General features: G+C 39.9%; 1 protein-coding gene across 2 annotated transcripts in view; it reads right to left on the bottom strand.

Annotated features, from left to right (window-relative positions):
- rnf123 (ring finger protein 123) overlaps positions 1-21,749 on the bottom strand; it is a 94,132-nt gene that overhangs the window by 8,204 nt on the left and 64,179 nt on the right. For both annotated transcript variants that reach the window (XM_079242586.1, XM_079242587.1), the window contains exons 37-38: positions 17,322-17,530; positions 5,849-5,943 (exon numbers count right to left, since the gene is read on the bottom strand). In XM_079242586.1, coding sequence (XP_079098712.1) covers positions 5,849-5,943; positions 17,322-17,530 — 304 coding nt within the window. The remainder of the gene's footprint in view (positions 1-5,848; positions 5,944-17,321; positions 17,531-21,749) is intronic.

Below are 21,749 nucleotides of genomic sequence, written 5' to 3'. Positions count from 1 at the left end.
CATGTAGATGAAGATGAAGGTATTAACTTAGGTTTCAGCGCTACTGGGAGGATCCTAGGAGTTATTCTGACCAGGATCTGTCTTTTGACTTGCATATAAAAAACCTTTCATCTACAAAATATTCCCACAATGAGGACATCCTGTCTCAGAGTGATGTAGGAAAACGAGTCCATGGATTTGTTACTTCCAGATTGGACTACTTTAATTCTTGTTTTTCATCTGTCCAAGCAAAGTTCTGAAAAGTCACCATTTGATCCAAAATGATGCAGTGAAGGTTCTGTTGTGGATGATTCAGACATATTTCTACAGTTTTAGTTTCTCTTCATCGACTCCTTGATAAATCCAGAAAAGAATTTAACTCCTTATATTTAAAGCTCTGGGAGACCAAGCTCCATAAGATCTTAAAGATCTCAGAGCTCCAGATTTTCCCATGAGAGCACTTTACTCTCAGCCTGCTTCATGTGAAAAGGTCGTTTTTCCTCTCCAATGTCTCCTCATGCAGTTCAAGGTGGATGATGTCATGAAGATTTTATGCAATCCATTAGTTTGCTTTGCTAATAAATGACTTCTAAGTGGTTCATATGAAAACAGTTATAAATTGTATTAATGTGGATCATATGAAAGATTATTTTTAATTGGATATTAATTTAACAACAATAAACTGGATTAAATCCGACAGTTTTTTTGTTTAAGTGTTCTGAGATGACCGTCATTAATTGATGCTGCATAAATAAAGATTTATTAAATCAGCAGTCTACTCAGCTCAGAAAGTGAAGTTATTTTTTGTCTTTCAGTAAACACTTTAAATCAATAAATTCTTTTCAACAATTTCATATAGTAGTCAGAGATCTAAATGTGTTCAGCTTTGGTTCCTTTCATATTCATGAGTAGAGCCTTGAGGACTTGATGTTGGACTTGATGGGAATTTCACTGTAGATCCGCCCACCTGTTAAATATATTTTTTTTTTTTTTTTTTTAAATAAAATCTGGTATTTTGATCAAGATTATATAACGAATGTGCCTCCGAATGTGGTTATGTGTGGATGTACTGTATTTTCACGACCACAAGGTACACCGTATTAGGCGCAGTCTCATTTACAGGTGCTATTTCTGTATTTAACACATACATAAGGTGCACCGCGACCCTGAATCGGATTAAGCAGTTAGGAAAATATGAATGAATGAATAAGGTACACCGGATTTTAGGGCGCGGGCATGGTAAAAACATACCGGTACTCTAGCTTAAAACATGCTTGCTTGTGTTTTTAAAAAAAAAAAGGCAGAGGAAGAAAAACTGTGTTCAGTTGTACTTTACTGGAGAATTTAGCAATGTTTTCATGTTGTTTTTGATTGATCCTCATTCACAAATTTATCAAAGTCCTCATCTTCTGTATCTGAAATGAACAGCTGGGCTAGTTCTCTATCGAACACGCCGACTTCCCGCTCGTCCTTGTCAGGGTCAGTCTCGTTGCAGTGTGGCTCCTCATAAATGATGCCGACTTTTGCGAAAGCTCGAACAACAGTGAAAGCAGACACGTTAGCCCAAGCATCCGCAATCCATTCACAAATTGTGGCGTAACTCGCCTGGCGCTGCCTCCCAGTCTTAGTAAAACTGTGTTCACCATCTGTCATCCATCGCTCCCACGCCATTCGCAACTTCACTTTGAACATCCTGTTTATACCAAAGTCCAGCGGTTGGAGTTCTTTCATCAAGTCTGAATCGGCTCGAGTCGGTCTTCTCGATTCCCATGTTTGTCCGCGTAACTGATTGCTTGCAGTTTGAGCTGTGCTTCGTAAGAGAGTCTCTTTGCAGGAGCCATTTTAATAAGGGGTCATTAGCCACGCCGATGTTTTGTATACAAAACCGGCACTATATACCGACTGAGGGCATGCCTTTTAAGCCCACACTGCCCCCTTTAACGTCCTCATGCTGCCCTCTGTTATGTCTGCCTTTTACCTATATAAGCAGCGTGTCAGAAACGCTCTCAGTCAGTCAAGCGGCGCGTTCATCAAAGTCACACAACAACATTTACAGATTTTGGAACACACAAAAGGCGCACCGCATGATAAGGCGCTCTGTCTATTTTGAATAAATTAAAGGACTTTTAAGTGCGCCTTATGGTTGTGAAAATATGTTATTTGTTTTTCGAAAAACAAGGTCGTGTGGACTTTTTTTTTTTTTTTAAAAGGCCGTGGGGGGGGGGGGGGGGGGGGTAATTTGGTTTTACAAAAACCCAGCTATGTGTGGACAAGGCCTAAGTCTTAAAGTGTTTTGAGTGCGCTTTAGTCTTTTAGTTGTTTTAAGTCTTGATCTTTTCTAGTATAACCAATCTTTTAATCACCTTCAGTGTTCTTTAGTCTTTTCATTTCTTTCAGTGAGAGTATCCTTTACAGAAGCAAAAAGCTCCTACTGTCCTGCACGGGAAGTACGGTAGATATGGGCAACATTACCCGGCAACCCTCAATGTTACGCCAGAAGGAGCACAAACAAATATCTTCTAAAGCTTAAAGGATGCCATAAAATTCATGAGGAAGAAACTCAGCCCTGGATTAAGCCTACAGACTAGCTTGGCTGAGAAGTAATTTACACGTACTTTAACCTTTGAAATGGGATTGCTAATACAGGCAGGGTACTGTTAACTAGAATTTTAAAATATAATGTTTCATTACAGTGCATATGTGAGTGGGAATCTATACATCTATATTTTATGATTCCCATCTCCTCTTTCTGAGAGCTACTGTTGTCCTCCACCATATTATAGTTTTGATTTATTCAAGGTTTAAGAGGGTTGACGGTTCCCCCTGAGCTACTGCTGCTTATGGTGGTTAGGTCAAAGGACTGATGCTATACTTTTAAAACTAAGAAGGTGATTTACACCAAGATGCACATGGTAGGCTTCGCATGCAAAAGATGGCGGACCGCTTGGCAACGACACAGCTTGTCAAAGAGTATTATAAGTGTAAAGGTTCATATATCTTTCGTGATGTATGTGTTCTGTGCTGTGCCTGTGGTGCTTTGCTGCAGTACAACACATAGCTATGATTTTTTTATAGTGCACTACAGAAATAAAGTGGATCAAATTTAACTCTGAGCAGCAGAATTTTATTTTCTTCTCTTCCATTTGAAAAACCGAGCTGTCAATCACAGAACCTTGTGGTTCAGTTGATTTACAGTTTAAGGAAGGATGACTGTGCAGAAAGATGATTTATGAAGCGATCCATATCCCTCCTCCACCTCTTCTCTCCCTCCATCTCCTCTCTCTCCTTATCAATAATAAATAGTCGTCTATGGCTGCCCTCCCAGCCAGAGTAGAGGGAGGGATTAGGTTTCCTAACGGAGAAACATTAAGTGGGAGGTAGGTTTCCACTGAGAAAGCTCAGTCAGTTCAGCAAAATATGTTTATTTTCAGGTCTATGACATGTACTTGTTTTTGTCAATGGGAGGGGCTCAGGTGATGGTTGTTTTGTTTATATTTACAGATTTTTCCTGTTGTGGGAAGATTTAAATGGAAACCAGCTTGTGATGAAGGACCACAGAGACGATTATAATTACTGGTTTCACATCATATTCATTATTTTGAAATACTTCATCTCCCATCAATTTAAATGTGTAAAACCACATGAACTCTTCTTATAGGTCCTTTCCTTTTAAGTGTTATTTATTTATATATTTTGATTCCAACATATTAATATAACAAAAGTAACAAAGAAGTCTCATTCCAACTATATCTCCTCTGCTGTGCAGAGTAAATAAATCCTATATAATATGAACAATTTCTCCCAGATGAAACCTCACAGAAACTCTGGACCTGTACTTGGGAGGCTTTTTTGTAGGGGTGGGAAATTGAATAGAAAAAAAATGAATATCTGGATTTTTTTGTTTTAAAGTTTTAAAATAGATTTTTTTTTTTTGTGGGAAAAAAAATCTTTTTTTTTTTCAAACAAATACAAATAGTCCTTTATAATTTTTTGTCATTTTTATTGTTTTTATTGATATTTTTACTTGTATTTTTGGGCATTGTTGTTTTTTCTTAATTGAAATGAAGAAAAATGACGAGCAAAGAAACTTCTGTACTTTTTTTTGGTTTGTTTTTAAATCTACAAAAATCATCAATATTGAAGAATTGTGAGAATTGCAATTTTTAATCAAATCAGGCACCCAAAAAAATCTGAATCGAATTGAATCGGAACCAAAGCATATCGTCACAGCGCTAGTTTTTTCCTAGAAATCACATTAGAAACATGCTGTTGTATATTTCTTTTGCCAGCAGGAAAAGCACCTAGCTAGCTTCGACTTCCAGCTGTCCTTTAGCAGAGTAGCTGCTGCTTGATACAAATAACACTGAAAGAGTGGAAATAAAGAAACAAGAACACGTGTCTGGAATTAACACTAGAACTTACAGAGCTACAGAAACATATCTCTGACACCTGCAGCAGGTGAGGTAAAGAAAGCCATCGGTGGCTCTCTATTTGATCAGCGCTGACTGTGACTTCTGAAAAGTTGATTTATCCTCACAGTAAACCGTGTTGACTGTCTTAACAGTATAAATATTCTTGCCATCTTTCACATGCATGTACCTCTTGGTGCAATATTTATGACCATTTTGACCTTCATTTCCTCCGCTGGCCGTTCCTCTGCAGCTGCTGCAGAAACTCCGTCCAGCTGTTTGGGTTTCCGTGCACTTATTGACGATGTGAACATCTATTCCTGCAAGGTCCAGTATTATGTAAGAGCCATATACTGTATATAAAGAGATGGATGGAGCCTCTGTGAAGTCAAACATAAGTTTCTGAAGAGCTGAACTGAAACTCAGTGGGTGGTTCCAACCATCGCCATCTTGGCAGAGGCATGCATGTCGTCTCAACCGGAAAATACAAATATGGGCAAAGAGGTGGAGCTGAGAGGGAGGCTGTGATGGATGATTGGTGGATGATTGACACCAAGCGAACTGCCTGTAGCTAAGAGCTAACCGAGCTAACCTGGAGATAACAGGAGTTAACGAGCTAACAGAGGTAAGTGGGCTAAAGCCAATTAACATTGTTAACTGGCTAAAAACTGCAGTTGTTCTACGTTCTTCTTATTTGAAGCGGGAGATCGAGTACCTGTCAATCAAAAGGACACACCCCTAAGTATGCCAAATTTTGAGATAAAATTACTTTTAAACGGGAGAATTAGAAAAAAAATTCCCTCCCCCTACAGTTGTCATGAAGGTAAACCTGACCTATTAAACCGTAAATGGATTTCTGAACCAGGCTGTAAACATGTTTATTTCTGCTGTGAAGTTGGTCTTTTTAACATGGGAGTCTATGGAGATTTGCTCTGATTTGCAGCCCCTAGTGGATGAAGGGAGAACTGAAGTTTCATGCACTTCGGCCTCACTTTCAGCTGCCAGAGGTTGCCGCTTGGTAAGAACAAGTACCGACTTATCTCCGCATACCACCCTTCACAGAATAATTCCACATCATCTGATGCAGAATGACAGGAATCTACAATGGAACAAGGAAAAATTCAATGCGGTCAAAAATGACCATCAATGGCTGTAATAGGTAGAATTGACCACATTTCCTTGGCAGAGTCTGATTTGAAAAACAATAGATCATCTAGTGAGGTGATTAAGTGTGTTAAAGGAGGAGGGACTCCAGGAGGGGCTGAAAATCCTGGTAGTTGGTAGTGTTAAACCACAAACCTCATGTTGGATATATTGTGTTTTAACAGTGGGAATATCCGTCACAATAGTCGTATTTATCCACAGGTCGAACCGTTCGAAGATTACAGATGTTTCCTACACCAGCTCCTGGACTCGCTCAGAGCCAGAATCTTCTGGAACAGATCAGTTATTTTACTTACAGCTGTGGAGGCCGCGGCCTGTTTGGACTCTTCGGTGAGGAATGACAACATCTGCTCCACCTTCTGCTTCTCCTCCTCACTGATGTAGTCAGTGTCTGCAGGACAACATACACACACACACACACACACACACACGTAAACACACGTTTCGTGTTATTCATAGGGAAGCCTATCCTGAAAGAGCATCCAGGATCTTCACCCTGATCCACTCTGAGGAAAACTTATAGCTGTCAGCTTATATTGGTTGATTTGGGGAAAGGAAAAAAAAAGTCAAAAGAAATGTATTGTTAAGACCGGTTTAGACGCACAACGCTTGCCGTAACACACAATGTCACGCCGCATGTCACGTTGTTCACTCACTCCGGTGTTTACATTGAAGTGGACGAGCTTTGAATGAGATTACAGGCAGAGAAAAAAAACCATGGCGGCTGTAATGTTAGCCTGGCTCCAAAAGGGCTTGAGGACACAAACTGGAGCAGAGTTATGTAGTACTACTGTCATCACACAACAGTCATTTACCACACCAGACAATGAAGGTCAGATGCAAACTAAGTGTATGGCTGGTCTGTATTTTGTGTTTCTGAAGGTTATTTCTAGATTAAAGACAAGATGATATTGCTAAGTTGCATGGACCAGGCCTAATGCTGTGAAAAACATATTTCACAGAGGAAAAGTGCAACAGTAATACACTGTTAAATTAGTCTGGTATTGAGCTAAATAAGTGTAAATGTATTCCTTTTTTTGTTTTTAACCCTTTCATGCATCAAGGCCTTGTAGTGGGCACCTATTTACAAGCTCTTTTCTTGCATATTTTATTAATGAAGGAGGATGGTATTTTTGTAAATAAACCACTTCAGTGGATGTTAGTGAGTCATCCAATACGTTTCCATTCAATGTAGAATAAATAAATATATGATACAACTGAACGTAATGTAATTACACAACTTTGTCTTTGTGATAAATAGAAAAAGAAAATGATACAGCTATATTTTCTAGAAGACTTACATAATATAATTATGATTATATGTTATTTTATAACTATTTTGTAGAGTACATTAAAATAAATCCTACAAAATTCTAAATATAATTCACAAAAAAAAGATCATTGCATATTTGTAGAGGTAAAATACTGTATTTAGAAAAATGTTGCATTGTTTTTTAATATGAATTCCTGCATGAAAGGGTTAATGAACTTTAAGTTTATGTATTTACTTTTCAGTGTTTTTTTTTTTTTTTATTTCCATGCAACAAGGCTTGAAGTTCATGAAAGTGTCTCCATTGCACTCTGAATTTGGCAAATGTGGATTTGGTTTAGAACTTGCTGTGTTTGTTTTTTTTGTCATTTCTGTGCTATAAAACTATTAATCTATAGATCAATTCATAGATCTACATGTAAGTATCAGCCATGTTTTTGTCCCATATTTGCATGAAAAACTGACAGCAAGTCATTAAGGGAGTACCAGCACTTATTTTGTTCCACTTAAAGCACTGACTGTAATGATTCAGATTATCTGTTTCTATCCCAGAGAGATTCTTCTACGATGATGAGTTAGACCACAGATAATATTTCATCCTGCTCGTAACCCTGTGTGGACGGAGCTTCATGGTGATAAATAAAGCCGCTGACAGATTCCTCTGCATCATGCATTGAGTGCAGGATGTTTTCAAGCTGCTCCAATCCAATCCCATTCCTGCCAATGATGGAAGGTTCCTGCAATAAATCCTCATCCGAGGAAGTTTTCTGGTGGTTGTAGCTGAACAAATGATGAATTACGGCATAAATATTTCAGACTTTTAATAATTTGACCCGTCCTTCATTTCAACAACCTGTTTCAAGTATTTAATGAGCCCTGGTCGAGATTTTCAGCATAATATTGACACCCCTGAGATGATCTACTGTTTAAGGATACAGATGAATCCAAAACACTCAGGAGCAAGTCTATGGCAACACTCTCAAGGCAGAGGTCAAACGAACCAAAATAATCATGCTCTTCGGGAAGATCTGAGTATTTTCTCAGTTTAGATGCAATTTCAGCTCTAGATATGTTGTAATGTCATGGATCCTTATACTCTATCCAGAAAAGACTGAGCCTTAGAATAGAAGAAAAACTTGTATCCAGGTATCTGGAACAATCTGCAGCTTCAGACCAGCTTCTACACAAACAAGCAGACGACAAAATGAAAGATTTTGGACGTTTAGAACTTCTTGGTGAGTGTATGGGTGAAAGCATGGGTTAAAATGATTTCATCTTGTTATGTTGCAGAGCTGCCACAATCTATTTTTTCTTTATTTATCTCAAACGCATATACAATACAAAACAAGGATGCACAGTTGTGTAACATTATACCTTGTTTGAGAAGGAGCAGAAGGAAGCCCAAGGCTTATTTAAACACTACTCTTTATTTACAGTCTTTGATTTACACAGTTATATGGCTGTGTACACAGTTTACTTACTGAAAGTCATCAGTCAGAAGGCAAAATTTAAAGCAGCAAAATAAATTATGAATTTTCTTTTTTATATTTATCCAATAACAATTTGTTGTACATTTTTTTTAAAACTGAATAACATTGTTACATAATTTTAAATCATCACTTAGTCCAGTCCATAAAGTTACTCCTTAAATGGAAACACATCTGCTTTTTAGGGCAGTGCGTGCGTATGGTTTCTGTAACATAACTTTACCTCTCAAATTGTACACAGCAACTCTGTCTTTAAACATCAAACGAGTAAAATCAGAAAGTCGAAAGCAGCGACAGCTTTTATCACCCCAGCTTTATTTCAGCTCCACCATAGCCTTCGCTAACAAAGAAAGAGTAATGAAAATAGTCTGAGCTCTCTGGTTAGGTATATTCCTCTTTGGTGTGTGGTAGTCTGAGCTCTCAGGTCTCCTCCAGCTGACAGCAGAACACCTAGTGCTGGAAATAAGGCCTGATGAATGTGTCTGAGGACTGGTGTTTTGTCTGTTTTTCTGCCTTTCAGCTGAGAACCGGCTCAACCATAAGTAAGAAGGCTCCTGTTACGTTTGCATATAAAGCAGAGGGAAGATGTAATACCAACAGAACCGACTGGACTCAGCGTTTCTGCCAAACAGAGCTGTTCTTCAGCTTCCTCCTCCCTCTGCTCCATTATTTCACTCCTTCTCCTTCTTAGCCTCTCACATGATGGATTTCGATTAGTCTTTCCATTTACTTCCCTGGAAGCCTCCTCTTCCTCGTATAATCAGTGGGCTCATGTTTCAGAGTGGGAGCAATCGGCTGGAGCTGCGATATTGGCTTGCTGGACAGCTGCCACGTTGATCCGCAGTGAGAGAGGATGAGGGTGGGGGCTGAAAGCTGACTATTAGCACAGTTACACTGAGAGCATCTAAATGTAACTCTGGGCAGGGAGAGGGTGGTTAATCCTGACAGAAACCAACCTCTGCAGCTTTCATCTTCAGTATTGTTTAGCTGAGTTAAACGTTTCTTATTTAACCACATCCTTTTAGGTTCAGCTACATCCCAACGCAGGAAGCCTCAGTGTTAATAAAACAAAAAGCAGCAAACTTCCAAAGATCTTTGGAAAGTCCTTTAAGAAGCAATCATACATCAAAGGAGAGTCATTAAAATTTTAGAAAATTATTAATGAAACCATTAATTACAGGGCTCCACCAGAGAAACTCCAAGGTAATGACTAAACATTGCCATCAACTCTGGGTGTTCTCTAATTAAGAGTCTACAACATGTCACATTATTTTTCATTTTTTACACGTTTTTGTCCACACTCCTCATTAATACGCATTCAAATCTGATGGTAAGCCAGGGAAGGATCAGTTATTGGAAACTGAACATCTCCTGCTCTTCCTGCAGCTGGAAGCTAAAACCTGCTGCATGACGACCATAGAGAGACCATAAAGAGATGGACGTAGCCTCCGTGATATCACCCATAGGTTTCTGAAGAGCTGAATTGAAGCTCGGCGGGCGGTTCCTACCGTTGCCATCTTGGCAGCATCATGCGCGTCGTCTCGCTCGGAAAATACAAATATGGGCAAAGAGGTGGAGCCGAGCGGGGAGCCGTGAGCGTCATGGCGGATGATTGACATCGAGCGAACTCCGAGCTTTCTGTAGCTAAAAGCTAACCGAGCTAACCCGGAGACAACAGGAGCTAACCAGCTAACGGAGGTAAGCGGGCTAAAGCTAAGTCACATTGGTAACCGGCTAAAAACCGCGGTTGTTCTATGTTCTTCTCACTTGAAGCCGGGGATTGGTACCTGACAATCAAAAGGACACGCACCTAAATATGCCGAATTTAGAGATTAAATTACTTTAAAACAGACGAGTTAGAAAAAAATTCACTCCCCCCACAGTTGTCATGGAAGTAAACCTGACCTATAAACCGAAAATGGATTTTTGAACCAGGCTGTAAACATGTTTATTTCTGCTGTGAAGTTTGTCTTTTTAACATGGGAGTCTATGGTGATTTACTCTGTTTTGGAGCAAGACCCTAGTGGATGAAGGGGGAACTGCAGTTTTATGCACTTCCCTATTTTAGGCTTCACTTTTAACCACCGGAGGTTGCCGCTTGATGAGGACCGAGGCTCTACAGAGCGCCTTTGGATGGGGGAGGGGCCTAGAGCCACACCCACAGCTCATTCAGAAGAGTCAACTACATATGATTTTATGTTAGTAAAACAGTTAAAATCCTACCATTAGCACTTATCCCATTTTCACGCAGATGATAATACCGAAAAAAAATATTTTTTATATTTTAAAATGGTTTTAAAAATTCATTCATTTACTCACTGGTATAACTAAACAGTATGAACGTCTTGATTTCACATCATTTTTTTAAGCTGATAAAACTGAGGTGTTGATTGTCAAACCTTCTGACAACTTCCCTGCTGATATTACTGACCTTGGGCTTCCCAGCACACATTGTAAAAGACTATCAGGAATTTAGGAGTAGTCTAACCATTCCTACCACGTCTCATGAAAAAACTTTGGTCAGGTATGACCAGTAAACCCATCTCTCTTCCCACAGGCAACTGTACCCTAATTATAACAATAATAACAATAGAATGGATTTTTATTGTGCTTATTGAAGATGACACTCAAAACACTTATATTTGATCCATTATACATCTACTCCACATTCATACTTGGTGATGATAGGCCATGTGGAGCCACAGCTGCCTGTGACATATTGAAGGAAATGTGGCATCCAATGTTCATCGAGTGCCTCTCCAACCACCATAAACACATTCATACACAATCATACACCAGTGATGCCAACACTGGAGGCAAAGAGGGTGGAATGTCTTGCTCAAGGACAGAACAACAGATGACTGGGGGAGTGGGATTCAGACCGCCACTGGATGCCATTGGACCTACATAACCACCTGAGCCACTGCCGCCCCGAATTATAAAGAAAACATCCAGCAGTGTGTGCTCTTTTTACTTGTCATGTGACTTTAAATAATAAAATATCCACTGTGCATTAAAGCATGGAGCTGTTCCCCACTTTGTTCTTATTGTGGAGTCTCACAGGAAGTATTGTATTTACCCTTTCAACCAGCCAAACGACAGCAGTGTGCTCCATCAAGCTCCAGGCTTTTGAGTTGGCTCGGTAACATTGGTAAGCCAATTGAAAAACAGGCCCAACAAAGTAGAATGGCTTGGATCGCACATTCTGGTGCTTTTCTCAGTTTTTGCCTTTGAGATGCAAAAGAAATGTCCTGTCCAAAGCCGGACCCTTGATAAAACAGTGTTTTAAAGGGTTCAGACTGTGCTGAAGAACAAAGCTGCTCAGAACTCCCTACAACTGGTCCAACTTTGATTCTTTGTCAGATACTAGATTTAGATTTATGTTTTAGTTCATCTCTGGGACTGTCTTTCATTAAAATAAAGGAATAATGCTGGATAAGGATCAGTCAAAAGGGGTTTTTAAGTTTTCCCCAGTTCAGCCAGTAAAAGAACAACAGCAGAACTGATCAGCTGTCAGCTGCTGAATGATCTGAAGCCCTGAGTGGACATGTCATCAAACAAAAGTTGGAGCTTTATGTGGCATGAGTTGAGGGACATTCTGATTTATCTGGTGTGGCACTCTCAGACTGTGCCATGACTCCAGCAGTGTTATTTTCTTCTGACAGGGTGCAGTGTCTAAAGGTTTATTGATGCTGAGAAACAATCAGATTTATTCTCAGAGCACTCCTGCTGCAGAATAATCCTGAATAAATCCACCTCTTGAATGGGGAATTAAAAACATGTCAGAGTTATTAATGCAGAACCAGAGCTGCTGGTGTGAGTTCAGCTCTGATAAAAGAGATGCTGTAATGAGTCCAACTAAAGCTGGGGAGTAGATTTCAGTTCTGTCTCAGGTGTCTGTTTGTCCACAGCAACACTGTTGTGTTTCTCTTTCCAGGGGAAAATGATTTGGTTAAATAAAACCTAACACAGAGGGTTTATTTCCACATGTCCTGTATGAGGGAAAGAAACATCTCTTCACCGAAAATTTTCCTCAGACAGATCTCCATCAGCTGATTGGTGGGAATAAATTAGAATAAATTGATCAACAGGTGGCGCTGTAGGCTACATCTGACAGGACACTTGGAAATCTCAAGAGACAGAAAAAAGCTGAAGTAAACACTTGAGATGATGCTTAAGAGCTGATTATACAAGTGATGGTACAGATAACAGTATAAAATTGATTAAATAGCGGATTAAAAATCTGATTATACAGAAAAATTACACAGCTAATCTACGGGACAATCATACAGCTGATCATACTGATAATCGCAAAACCGATTGCAGAGATAATCAGTCATATAGAAAATTATACAACTAATTGTACAGCTGATTGTGCAGAAAAATTATACAGCTAAATGCGCAGGTAACCCTACAACTGATTTTACAGCTGATTGTACAAAATTTTTTAAAGGTAATTCAGGCTGCACAATATTTTTTAACAAAAAACTAGCATTGCAATTTTTGTAAACCTGTAAAAAATTTTGCAATATGAAAAAATACAGAAGTTTTCAATAGATGACTTGAAAAGCACTAAGTTATGCTGCTTCAACTGATCAAACAGCAGATTGTACAGCAGATCGTACAGAATATCGTACGACTGATCACACAGAAGATCGTATAGAATATTGTACAATTGATTACACAGAAAATCATAAGAAAACTGTACAGATTCGTCTAGGGATGCATCAATCCACTTTCTGAGAGTTCTGATCCAATACCGATGTCTGAAATTTGAATGTTGCCGATACGGATATTTGCCAATACCAAACCTTTTTATGAGAACATTATTGTCACTATGGTTATTATTGCTGTTATAACTGTGTAAGATTTCATTAGGTTGGAATAAAATACCCATCCTTTCTAAAGTTACCTTACCAATACAAAAAAAAAATAACATGACAGATCTAACATTTTGATTTGGCACATTTTACCTAAATACAACTATAAATGTGTGGTTTTGAAACAAAGAGCTAGCTTTTAGTGTGACAAAAAAAAGTCACATTTTAATATTCAAGGCATTTATTTCTTTTAAAACATGTCTGAAGCATGTCATCAAACACATCTGCGCTGGCTTGTCTAGTGTGGTATTGGGTATCGGTTCTGGTATCGGTACACTTTTATTCTTACCAAATAAGAGTACGCACGCTTGGTATTGAGCCGATACCGACACTGCTATTGGTATCGGTGCAGCCCTAGATTCATCCAATCGATCATACAAAAAAAAATTGTACAACTGTTCATATAGTCGATTTTACCGTTATTGTATAAAAAAGCATACAGATAATTGCACAATGATTGTATAACTGACCACATAGAAAATTGTACAACTGATCTATGGATTATTTCACCATCTTCTGGAGAATGTGTTCATTAAGCTCCATTTCCATTCCTCATATTTTAGTCAATGACGTCCAGAATTGACTCCCAGCACAACACACGTTGCTGATCTGAGATGTGAATCCATATGAATTCAAGATGGTTTGGTGAATTTGCTCAAACTGCAGCAAACAGACCCAAAATAAGGCCACACATATTGATGCAGTCTCGCCAATAGGTGGCGCTGCAGTTGCCAGGAGACAAATCATTCCAACGTCCAAATCCTGAAGTCTGGACATTCAGTTATCTGAGTGATCTGAAATCGTTAACAACTAAATATGCAGATTCAGATTGTGTCAAAGTGTAAACGGATTAAATCTCTGCTCAGTTTGTTCTTTATCTTTCCTGCACATTACTATTTTTTTAAGCATCTTGTTATGAAATATTACAAGGGCACACTCAACCGAGTGCTCTGTAGACAGGACAAAACAATTCCACGTTGTTCCCTGATTACCACCAGAGTACAACATGTTCCCTGCAGGTTTCTCATTTGTAGCTTTTACTGGACAGATAAATGAGTTGTCGGCTCTGAAGGAAACAACATGAGTGCTGGATGTTAACGAGGCGTCTGATGCTCTAACGCCTCATCCATAAAACATTCAGAGCCTGAGGATTTCACTACATGCACACAAACCAGGGAAATGATGGAAACGAGCATATGCTTCCCACGGAGCATAATTATTCCAACACATGGCAACAGAAGAGTGTTTGTAGCGAATGTTGGAACTGAGGTGGACTCATTCAGGCATCACTGTGTTTACTTTCACCCAAACATACCTGACCATCTGACTCCTGAAGTTGTTTACCAGAACTCTAATACCTGATCCTTTCGACGTCAGTGTTGGCTGTGTGGTCCTTTTCTTTCTATCATTATGACTAACAAGAAAAATTCTGTTCAACAAAGATATCAAATTAGACTGAAAAAATTCAGAGACAAATCCAACAGGAAAGTCCAGAGACAGGAAGCACCGAACAGATGAAGGGCACAACACACGTCTGCGAGAGACAAACTTCTCCAGAATAACTGCAGCTGGAAGAAAAAATGACTTAGAATTGGCTGCAGACCCGAGGACTACACCTGCAGTTACACACCTAACACCCACAAACACACAACCACACGTACACAACTGGAAATACAAGACCACAATAGGTCAAAGTGACCCAGTTCTTGCTTTGTGAACCTTGAGTCTGTTTCAGTCCAAAATCACAGGATCTTTTTGTTGGTCAAGTCCATTTCAGCTAGCAGGAACGCTGTCATCAGAAGCTCGTAACCAAAACCGGGACAAGAACAGATCTCAGATTTAAATGACTTGGCTAGTGTTTCATGACCAGCATCTTTCCAGATATGACATAAAATTCCACATATCTTCATTATTGTTGCTCTTATTTCTAATTACTAAGGTTATGTAACTTCTGGTTTTAACTCCAGTGTTTTCCTTATGGGGATCCTGAATGCCAGGGGCCCTGCCTGTTTGGTCTGGGGGCTGTTGTCATGGCGACTGCTACTCTTTGGGTGGCGCGGGGTCCAGCACTGAGGCTTTATGGCTGCGGCGTGGGCCCTTGGCTGCCTGGGAGTTGTGCATTTGCTGTGGCTACAGCCCCTATGAGCATGCGGGGACTGGCTCCTGGTGTGGATGGATTCCTAGATTTTGTTTCCTCACATCAACATGAAGTCAGAATTTTATCACATAATGTTTTATCTGTTTTTTGGAGGGACTAGCGTCTTTATTGTTTTTTAATGTCTTGTTATCTACCAATTGTTTTTATCCTTCTGACTTGATTTTATCTTGGAAAGGCCTTTCTGTTGCCCGTGGCATGAAAAGTGCTCAAGAAATAAAGTTTGATTTGATTTGAAGGACTTCCTGAAGAAGAGTTCTCTCCATTTTCCTTTGTGGGTGTTCACCATAGTTGTTTTTTCTCAACAACTCCCAACAAGTTCTCATCAATTCCAACCATTAGAAGTGTAGTCAATACTGGCCATCTGGTTACTCGGCAAAGCCTCATTTATTTACTAGTTCATGGAAGAAGGTCGGAATCATGATAAAAAGACAGATTTATGGAAAACTACATGGATTCATTGAGATGAACTGGATTGATGGAAAAATGTCAGATTGAAGGAAATATGTTGGATTCATGGAAACACAAATAATTAGGGGAAATAAGCCGGACTGATGGACTGCGATGGACTGGCGAGCTGTCCAGGGTGTACCCTGCCTGTCGCCCAAAGCCAGCTGGGATAGGCTCCAGCTTCCCCGCGACCCTGAATTGGAATAAGCGGTTCGGAAAATGAATGAATGAATGAAAGCCGGACTGATGGAAAACAGTTGGATGATGAAAATAAGTCTGAGAGATGTACACTACCAGTCAAAGGTTTGGACACACTTTTCCATTAAAGCTAATGGGAAAGTGTGTCCAAACTTTTGACTGGTAGCGTAAGTCAAACTGATCAAAACAATTCTGATTAATGGAAATGAGTCAGATTTGTGTTAACAAGTCGGTTTCATGAAAGCATGTTGGTTCAAAGGAGATAAGTCAAATGAATGGAAACAAACTGGATTCATGATAATTAGTCAGATTTAGGGAAACAAGTCATTCTGGAAATGAGTAAAATTGATATAAAAATGAGTCTGATTCATGTAAGTAAGTTGGGTTCATGGAAATTAACTGGATTCATGAGATGTCTTCAAACAACAATAAGTAATGGAAACAAGTTAGAATGATGAAACCGTGTCAAATTCATGGAAATCTGTTGGATTTGTGTTTCCAATTTCCTCAGACATTTCTTATTGAGGAAACTTCACACTGAGCTCATGTTCTCTTCTGAGTCAGCAAATCGAAGCCTTCGGCTGGCCATGTGACCATAGTGCTTTTTTTCTGTCTGCAATCAAGACATGACAGACAGCATTTATGTCTGCTGATGCCACACTAGGTGGTCATGGAAACTGCTTGTGTTTCCATGACAACAGAGGAAGATGCAGTGGGGGTCGGGCCGTTGCCGGCAGCAATAGCCCAACTCCAGGTTCACACCTAGAAATCACAACACACCCACACTTTGACACAACGCCACGTCTCACATGATGGAGAGGTGATAACACAACACTGATGCTCAGACTGGCAGCTGGTGCCACTCCTCCCTCCTCCACCCTCCCTCCTTTCTATCTGAAACATCAGCTTCAGATGAAAATGTTTTCAGTCAGAGTGAAAAGATGATTGACAGCTAGCTGATCTGGAGTCAGACTAATGGCATGAAGAGGATGCGGAAAAAAACAAGTCTGAGTCTGAGTGGGAGCAGACTGTCACAATAATCTGACAGGATAATTTTAACTGATGATAAAAAAGAAAAATCCCCATCACTATTTAAAATCTGAATTTTTCTGTGAACAGTTTGTACTCAAACTCTATATCCTACTTTTCTTTTGACATAAAGTTGGATAACTTGTTCATGATCAGGACATTTAACTGAAGAAGCTGTTGAATGATGACTAATAAATCTTGTCACAGTTTTTTCCCTACATTACCCACAGTGCATCTGACCCTTTGAGTGTAACCACCAATAACATTATGGTTTCCACTTCAGCATTCACTCAGACTCACATGCATGCAGGGAAAAGTGTTTCCGCTCTGAGGCATTCCCGGCAGCTTGAGGCGCCGCCGAAGAACCCAAAGTCCCGACCGCTGGACGGGTGGCGGACACAACGTTCGCCAAGGAGCTGCAGGACTCTCCCGCTTCCCCGAGAAGGTGCTGGATGGAGTGGAGCTGGAAGCAAGGGTCAGACAGGAGAACAGAGGCAGCTCGGGACATCCTGGAGAGAGAAAGAAGAGAGAACGGGGAATGTTCAAGTGACTCAATGACTCAATTTTAAGATCAAACTTTATATACACTGAGCTCTAAGAAGCAGGCATCCCTTTGTCTGTACCAGGACACAGATCTGGTTCTGCCTCAGTCTGCACCGAAACAATCTGACACAAATCCGGTCCCACTTAATGTGGATCTTGCATCACCAGACAGAGTTTTTTACAGAGATCTGATGTCCAGATACTTCCTCCAAAGACCTGGTTTACATAAAAGAAAAACAAGGAATCAGATCCAACATAACAACTGATTCATTTGGACCAAATAACCAGAACATGTGCGAGTTCTTTATGGGTCCAGCAAATGTTTCATTAAATCAACTTTTCATAGGCATAAAAATATTTAGAAATTAAATTTAAAAAATAATAAAGGAACCACTGTCAATCATTTCTGTATGTCTTCATAGAGACTGTATATGGGTTCCAGTCTGGTAGAAAGAACTTGACCTGAGAACCAGCTAACGTAAACATCAATTCTTCGGTTCTGGTGACTGATCTGAAGCTGCTGGAGGGCATTTCTGCTGCAAAGCTCCAGAAGATAATGGATAGTTTATCACATCCCCTACATATCACAGAAAGGAAACAGTGTTCAGTCGGAGGCTTCTTTGTGTCTGCTTGAACATAGAGAGGTTCAGTATGGCATTCCAGCAAGTAGACACTGATAAACCTTAAGGTTTAGTGTTGGACCTAAGCCTGAAGGTTTAATATTCCTGTTCCACACTTAATGTCTCATTAAAAGAGAGGAACGACTTCATATCATTTGAAAATCACAAATCTACTCAAAGATGCTGTGAAGTTTCGCTTCACAAAGAACACAAAACAGAATGTATTGCTCCACTTCTTAGGTCTTATACTGGCTTCTGTGAAATTCAGAATTTATTTCACAGATTTTATGTTGCTTCTGGTGTACAAAGCTCTGAAGGGTTCTGGTCCAAAATATATATCTGAACCAAGATCTCTTCATTCTAAGAGAAAACAACTAAACATTTAGGGCATTGTCACAGTGCTGCTGTTTGGTCTGCTTTAAACAGGCAATTCGTTTGCTGCAGCATGAACACCACACTGATGCAAACCAAAGTTAATTCTGGTCCACTTAAAAGCTATTTAATCCATGTCATTTTCACCTGCAAATCTGTGCTTTTGCAGGAGTCTCACCCCATAGTGAGCAGATGCAATGTTGCCAAGGCGGTTCAGTCTGCTTGAGTTAAGTGCAGTTTGAACACAAACCAATCCAAAGGAAGGTGTGAAACTTTTCAGAAATTCCTGCCCAGTTGGACCAAGTCGCCCAGATGGTTCTGGAGTGAATGTCCCCAGAGTTTATTCTGAATATCCACCCTGTTCCTCACATACTGCCCTATAGAGTGCTCATACCATTTTCTAGAGGTGTCCACATGACCACAGAGAAAAAGTAGTCAACTCACAATTACCCACAATGCATCTTGAAAGGTAGTGAGCGTCAATGGTCATTAGACAGGTCAATATAGACCACAATGCATTGCGAGCAGGAGCTCAAAGTGACACAAGTGAAACAAACATCAAGGATGGTTGATAACAAAACTACAGATCATTCATTTTATTTCCTTATTTGTTGAATAAATATGCATCAGGAAAGAATAAAATACAATATAAGATACAATATAATCTATCTATCCAATATAATCTTGAATTTCCCCCCTGGGAATGAATAAAGTATTTATCTCTCTATCTATAATATCCCAAGAGTTTGGATTGGACTTTGAACGATGCGTGCCGGTTGCTGTGGTGACAGTCAGTCACGTGATCTGCGACAAGGAGAAAATAGCCAGTTTTGTGTCAACAGAATGAGTGCACCTTGTAGTGTGATATATATTGTGGCCCTATGTGGTAAATAATGGGTGAGGGAATAGTGTGGACATTCTGACACAGACATTGGGTGATTTTCTGGCTTACTCTGTACGAATGGATTTTTTTTTAAAAATTTATTTAAAAAAAAAAAAAAAAAAAAAAAACATTTCACACCTTTCTGTCCAGAACCTTTAGTTAAATCTAAACTCACGTGGAGCATCAGGATTTTTCTCTAATAAATAAACACATCAGAGCAGTTTGGGTTTCAGTCATGCCTGCAAGGACACATTAACAAGTTTAGACTCTGGAGATCAATCTCATCCTCTCAGCTGTTAGGTGGCTGATAATATTTGAATTCAGCAGAGACTGACAGCTCTGTGAAGCATCCAAAATGCATGACCGACCAATGATAAACATCATGTCTGCCAACTGGATCCACTTCAGTAACTGATGAACCATCTGTCAGAGCCCCATCCAGATGTTTTCAGTTGGCTCCAAGCTTGGAAAATCTTTTCTGATCTGAAAACATTTTAAATGAATATGAAGGAGCAGGATCCATTTTTCCATCTGATCTGAAAATTTAGCATCAATCACTGATTTTTAGATTAGTTAAGGCAGCTTCCTCCTCTAAGAACTGGAGTTGCAGTGTGGAGAAGTTCTGGAGAAAATGTAAAATTGAAAAAATAATCTCATTCATTCAGCAGAGAAAATCTCTACAGAGACCAGTTAGAGCCAGTTGGTGCATCCTGGGGCATCCGAAGGTCTTATGTCTCCAGCTGGAAGCGTCTGATAGGTCAGAAGCATCCTGCAGAGGAGGAAGACACATGCTGACATTTCCTGCAAAACCCCTGAATTAAAATCACTGTGATGGCTCACAGAGAGACTCTGACCTTCACCTGTTCGCACTGGGAGGAGGAGAAAGAAGAGTGGATGGAAACAGGAGTGAAGAAGAGCAGAGTGAGTCACAGAGTTTGGCCTGGAAATGTCACAGGCTGTGTTTGAAGTCGACTCAGGTCCATTGACTTTCCTCTTCCAGCAAAATGAAGTAAAAGGACGAAGCACCAGAATGACGGCCTCTAATGGTTCCAGAAGCAGCCGAGAGAACGTACCACACAGGAAAACAGAGAACATTCAGCTGTAGGCTGATGTCACACAGCAGCTCGAGTCAAACTGGTCATTTGACCAGCTGACTTTACTTGTAGAAAAAAAAAACTTTTCTGTTTATTCTGGCCAATCAATAAGCCAGGTTTTCTTCTTCTTTCTCATTGATAAATGGTCGGGGTTTTGGGGAATATCACCCTTAGCGAGAAGTTGTAACTGTGTGATGTTGTTCAGGTACTTTGCTGGATTGGGTAAATTGCACTGTGAAAACAAACCAGAGGAAAGTTTGAAATACTTCCTGGACAGTCAAAAGCATCCTGACGGGAATGCATCCGAAAAGAAAAACTGTTTGGGAACCAGTGTTTCTTTTTTAGTTTTGTTTTGTTTTTGAGATTTCCCATGACTAACCAACTGGTGTGAGGCTCATAGAAACATCAGGAACCAGTTTGTGAACATCACAGAAAGGTATCGGGAGTGGTTTCCAATGATCTTGTACCTCAGATTCCTTCAATTCTTTCTTCTTTATCCTCTGAACAGACCACCATGGTAAGCTTATGGTTGTCACGGAAACAGAGCATACTGGTGTGTATCTGCAATGTTGCATTAAAAAGGCAGCAGCACCCAGTCTGATGCTAAAACCAAACCTCCTGTTTTCCAACTTTAACATGTTGGTGGAAATCTTCATCCTGGAAGGAACTTTCTTAAATATCCCGACTGAGTCTTTACATGTGAATGGACACGAGCGTGACACAAATTTCTGGACCTTTGTAGTCCAGAACCAGAACCACATCTGGCCAAGACAGAAACTAGAGCTGGAACATGGACGTGAAGAGGAAGTAGCAGGAAGATCCTCTCAAGGTCTGGTTTTTCAGGAACACTTCACAAGAAGTTGGAGTCAACGTTCCGATAAATGTTCCATGTCTCAGTGAAGCATTACTGTTTTTCCGCTGCTGCATCATCATCATCTTTTTCCTGTCCAGTAATCCGGACAGAAAAGAACCAGTTTCTGCTTCCTCTATCTTCCTCTGCATCCTGCTCCTGTTTGATGTCTCTGACGCCCCCTCTTCAGTCGACTACCTAGAGGATCTTACTTCATGCACTGCATCATATTTGGAAAGATCAATCACGTGGAAACAAGTGAAAAACTGTCAGAATTAAAAAAAACAAATTTCAGATCAATACTTGAGTACAAACTGAAAAAAGAAAAATGTTTATTTTCAGATGTGTAAACGACAGTGTCCCCGT

This window comes from Telmatherina bonti (genome assembly GCF_933228915.1).
Source record: "Telmatherina bonti genome assembly, chromosome: 6".
Classification (NCBI taxonomy): domain Eukaryota; kingdom Metazoa; phylum Chordata; class Actinopteri; order Atheriniformes; family Telmatherinidae; genus Telmatherina; species Telmatherina bonti.
Note: the sequence above shows the minus strand (reverse complement) of the source record. Positions and strands in the feature narration are given on the sequence as shown.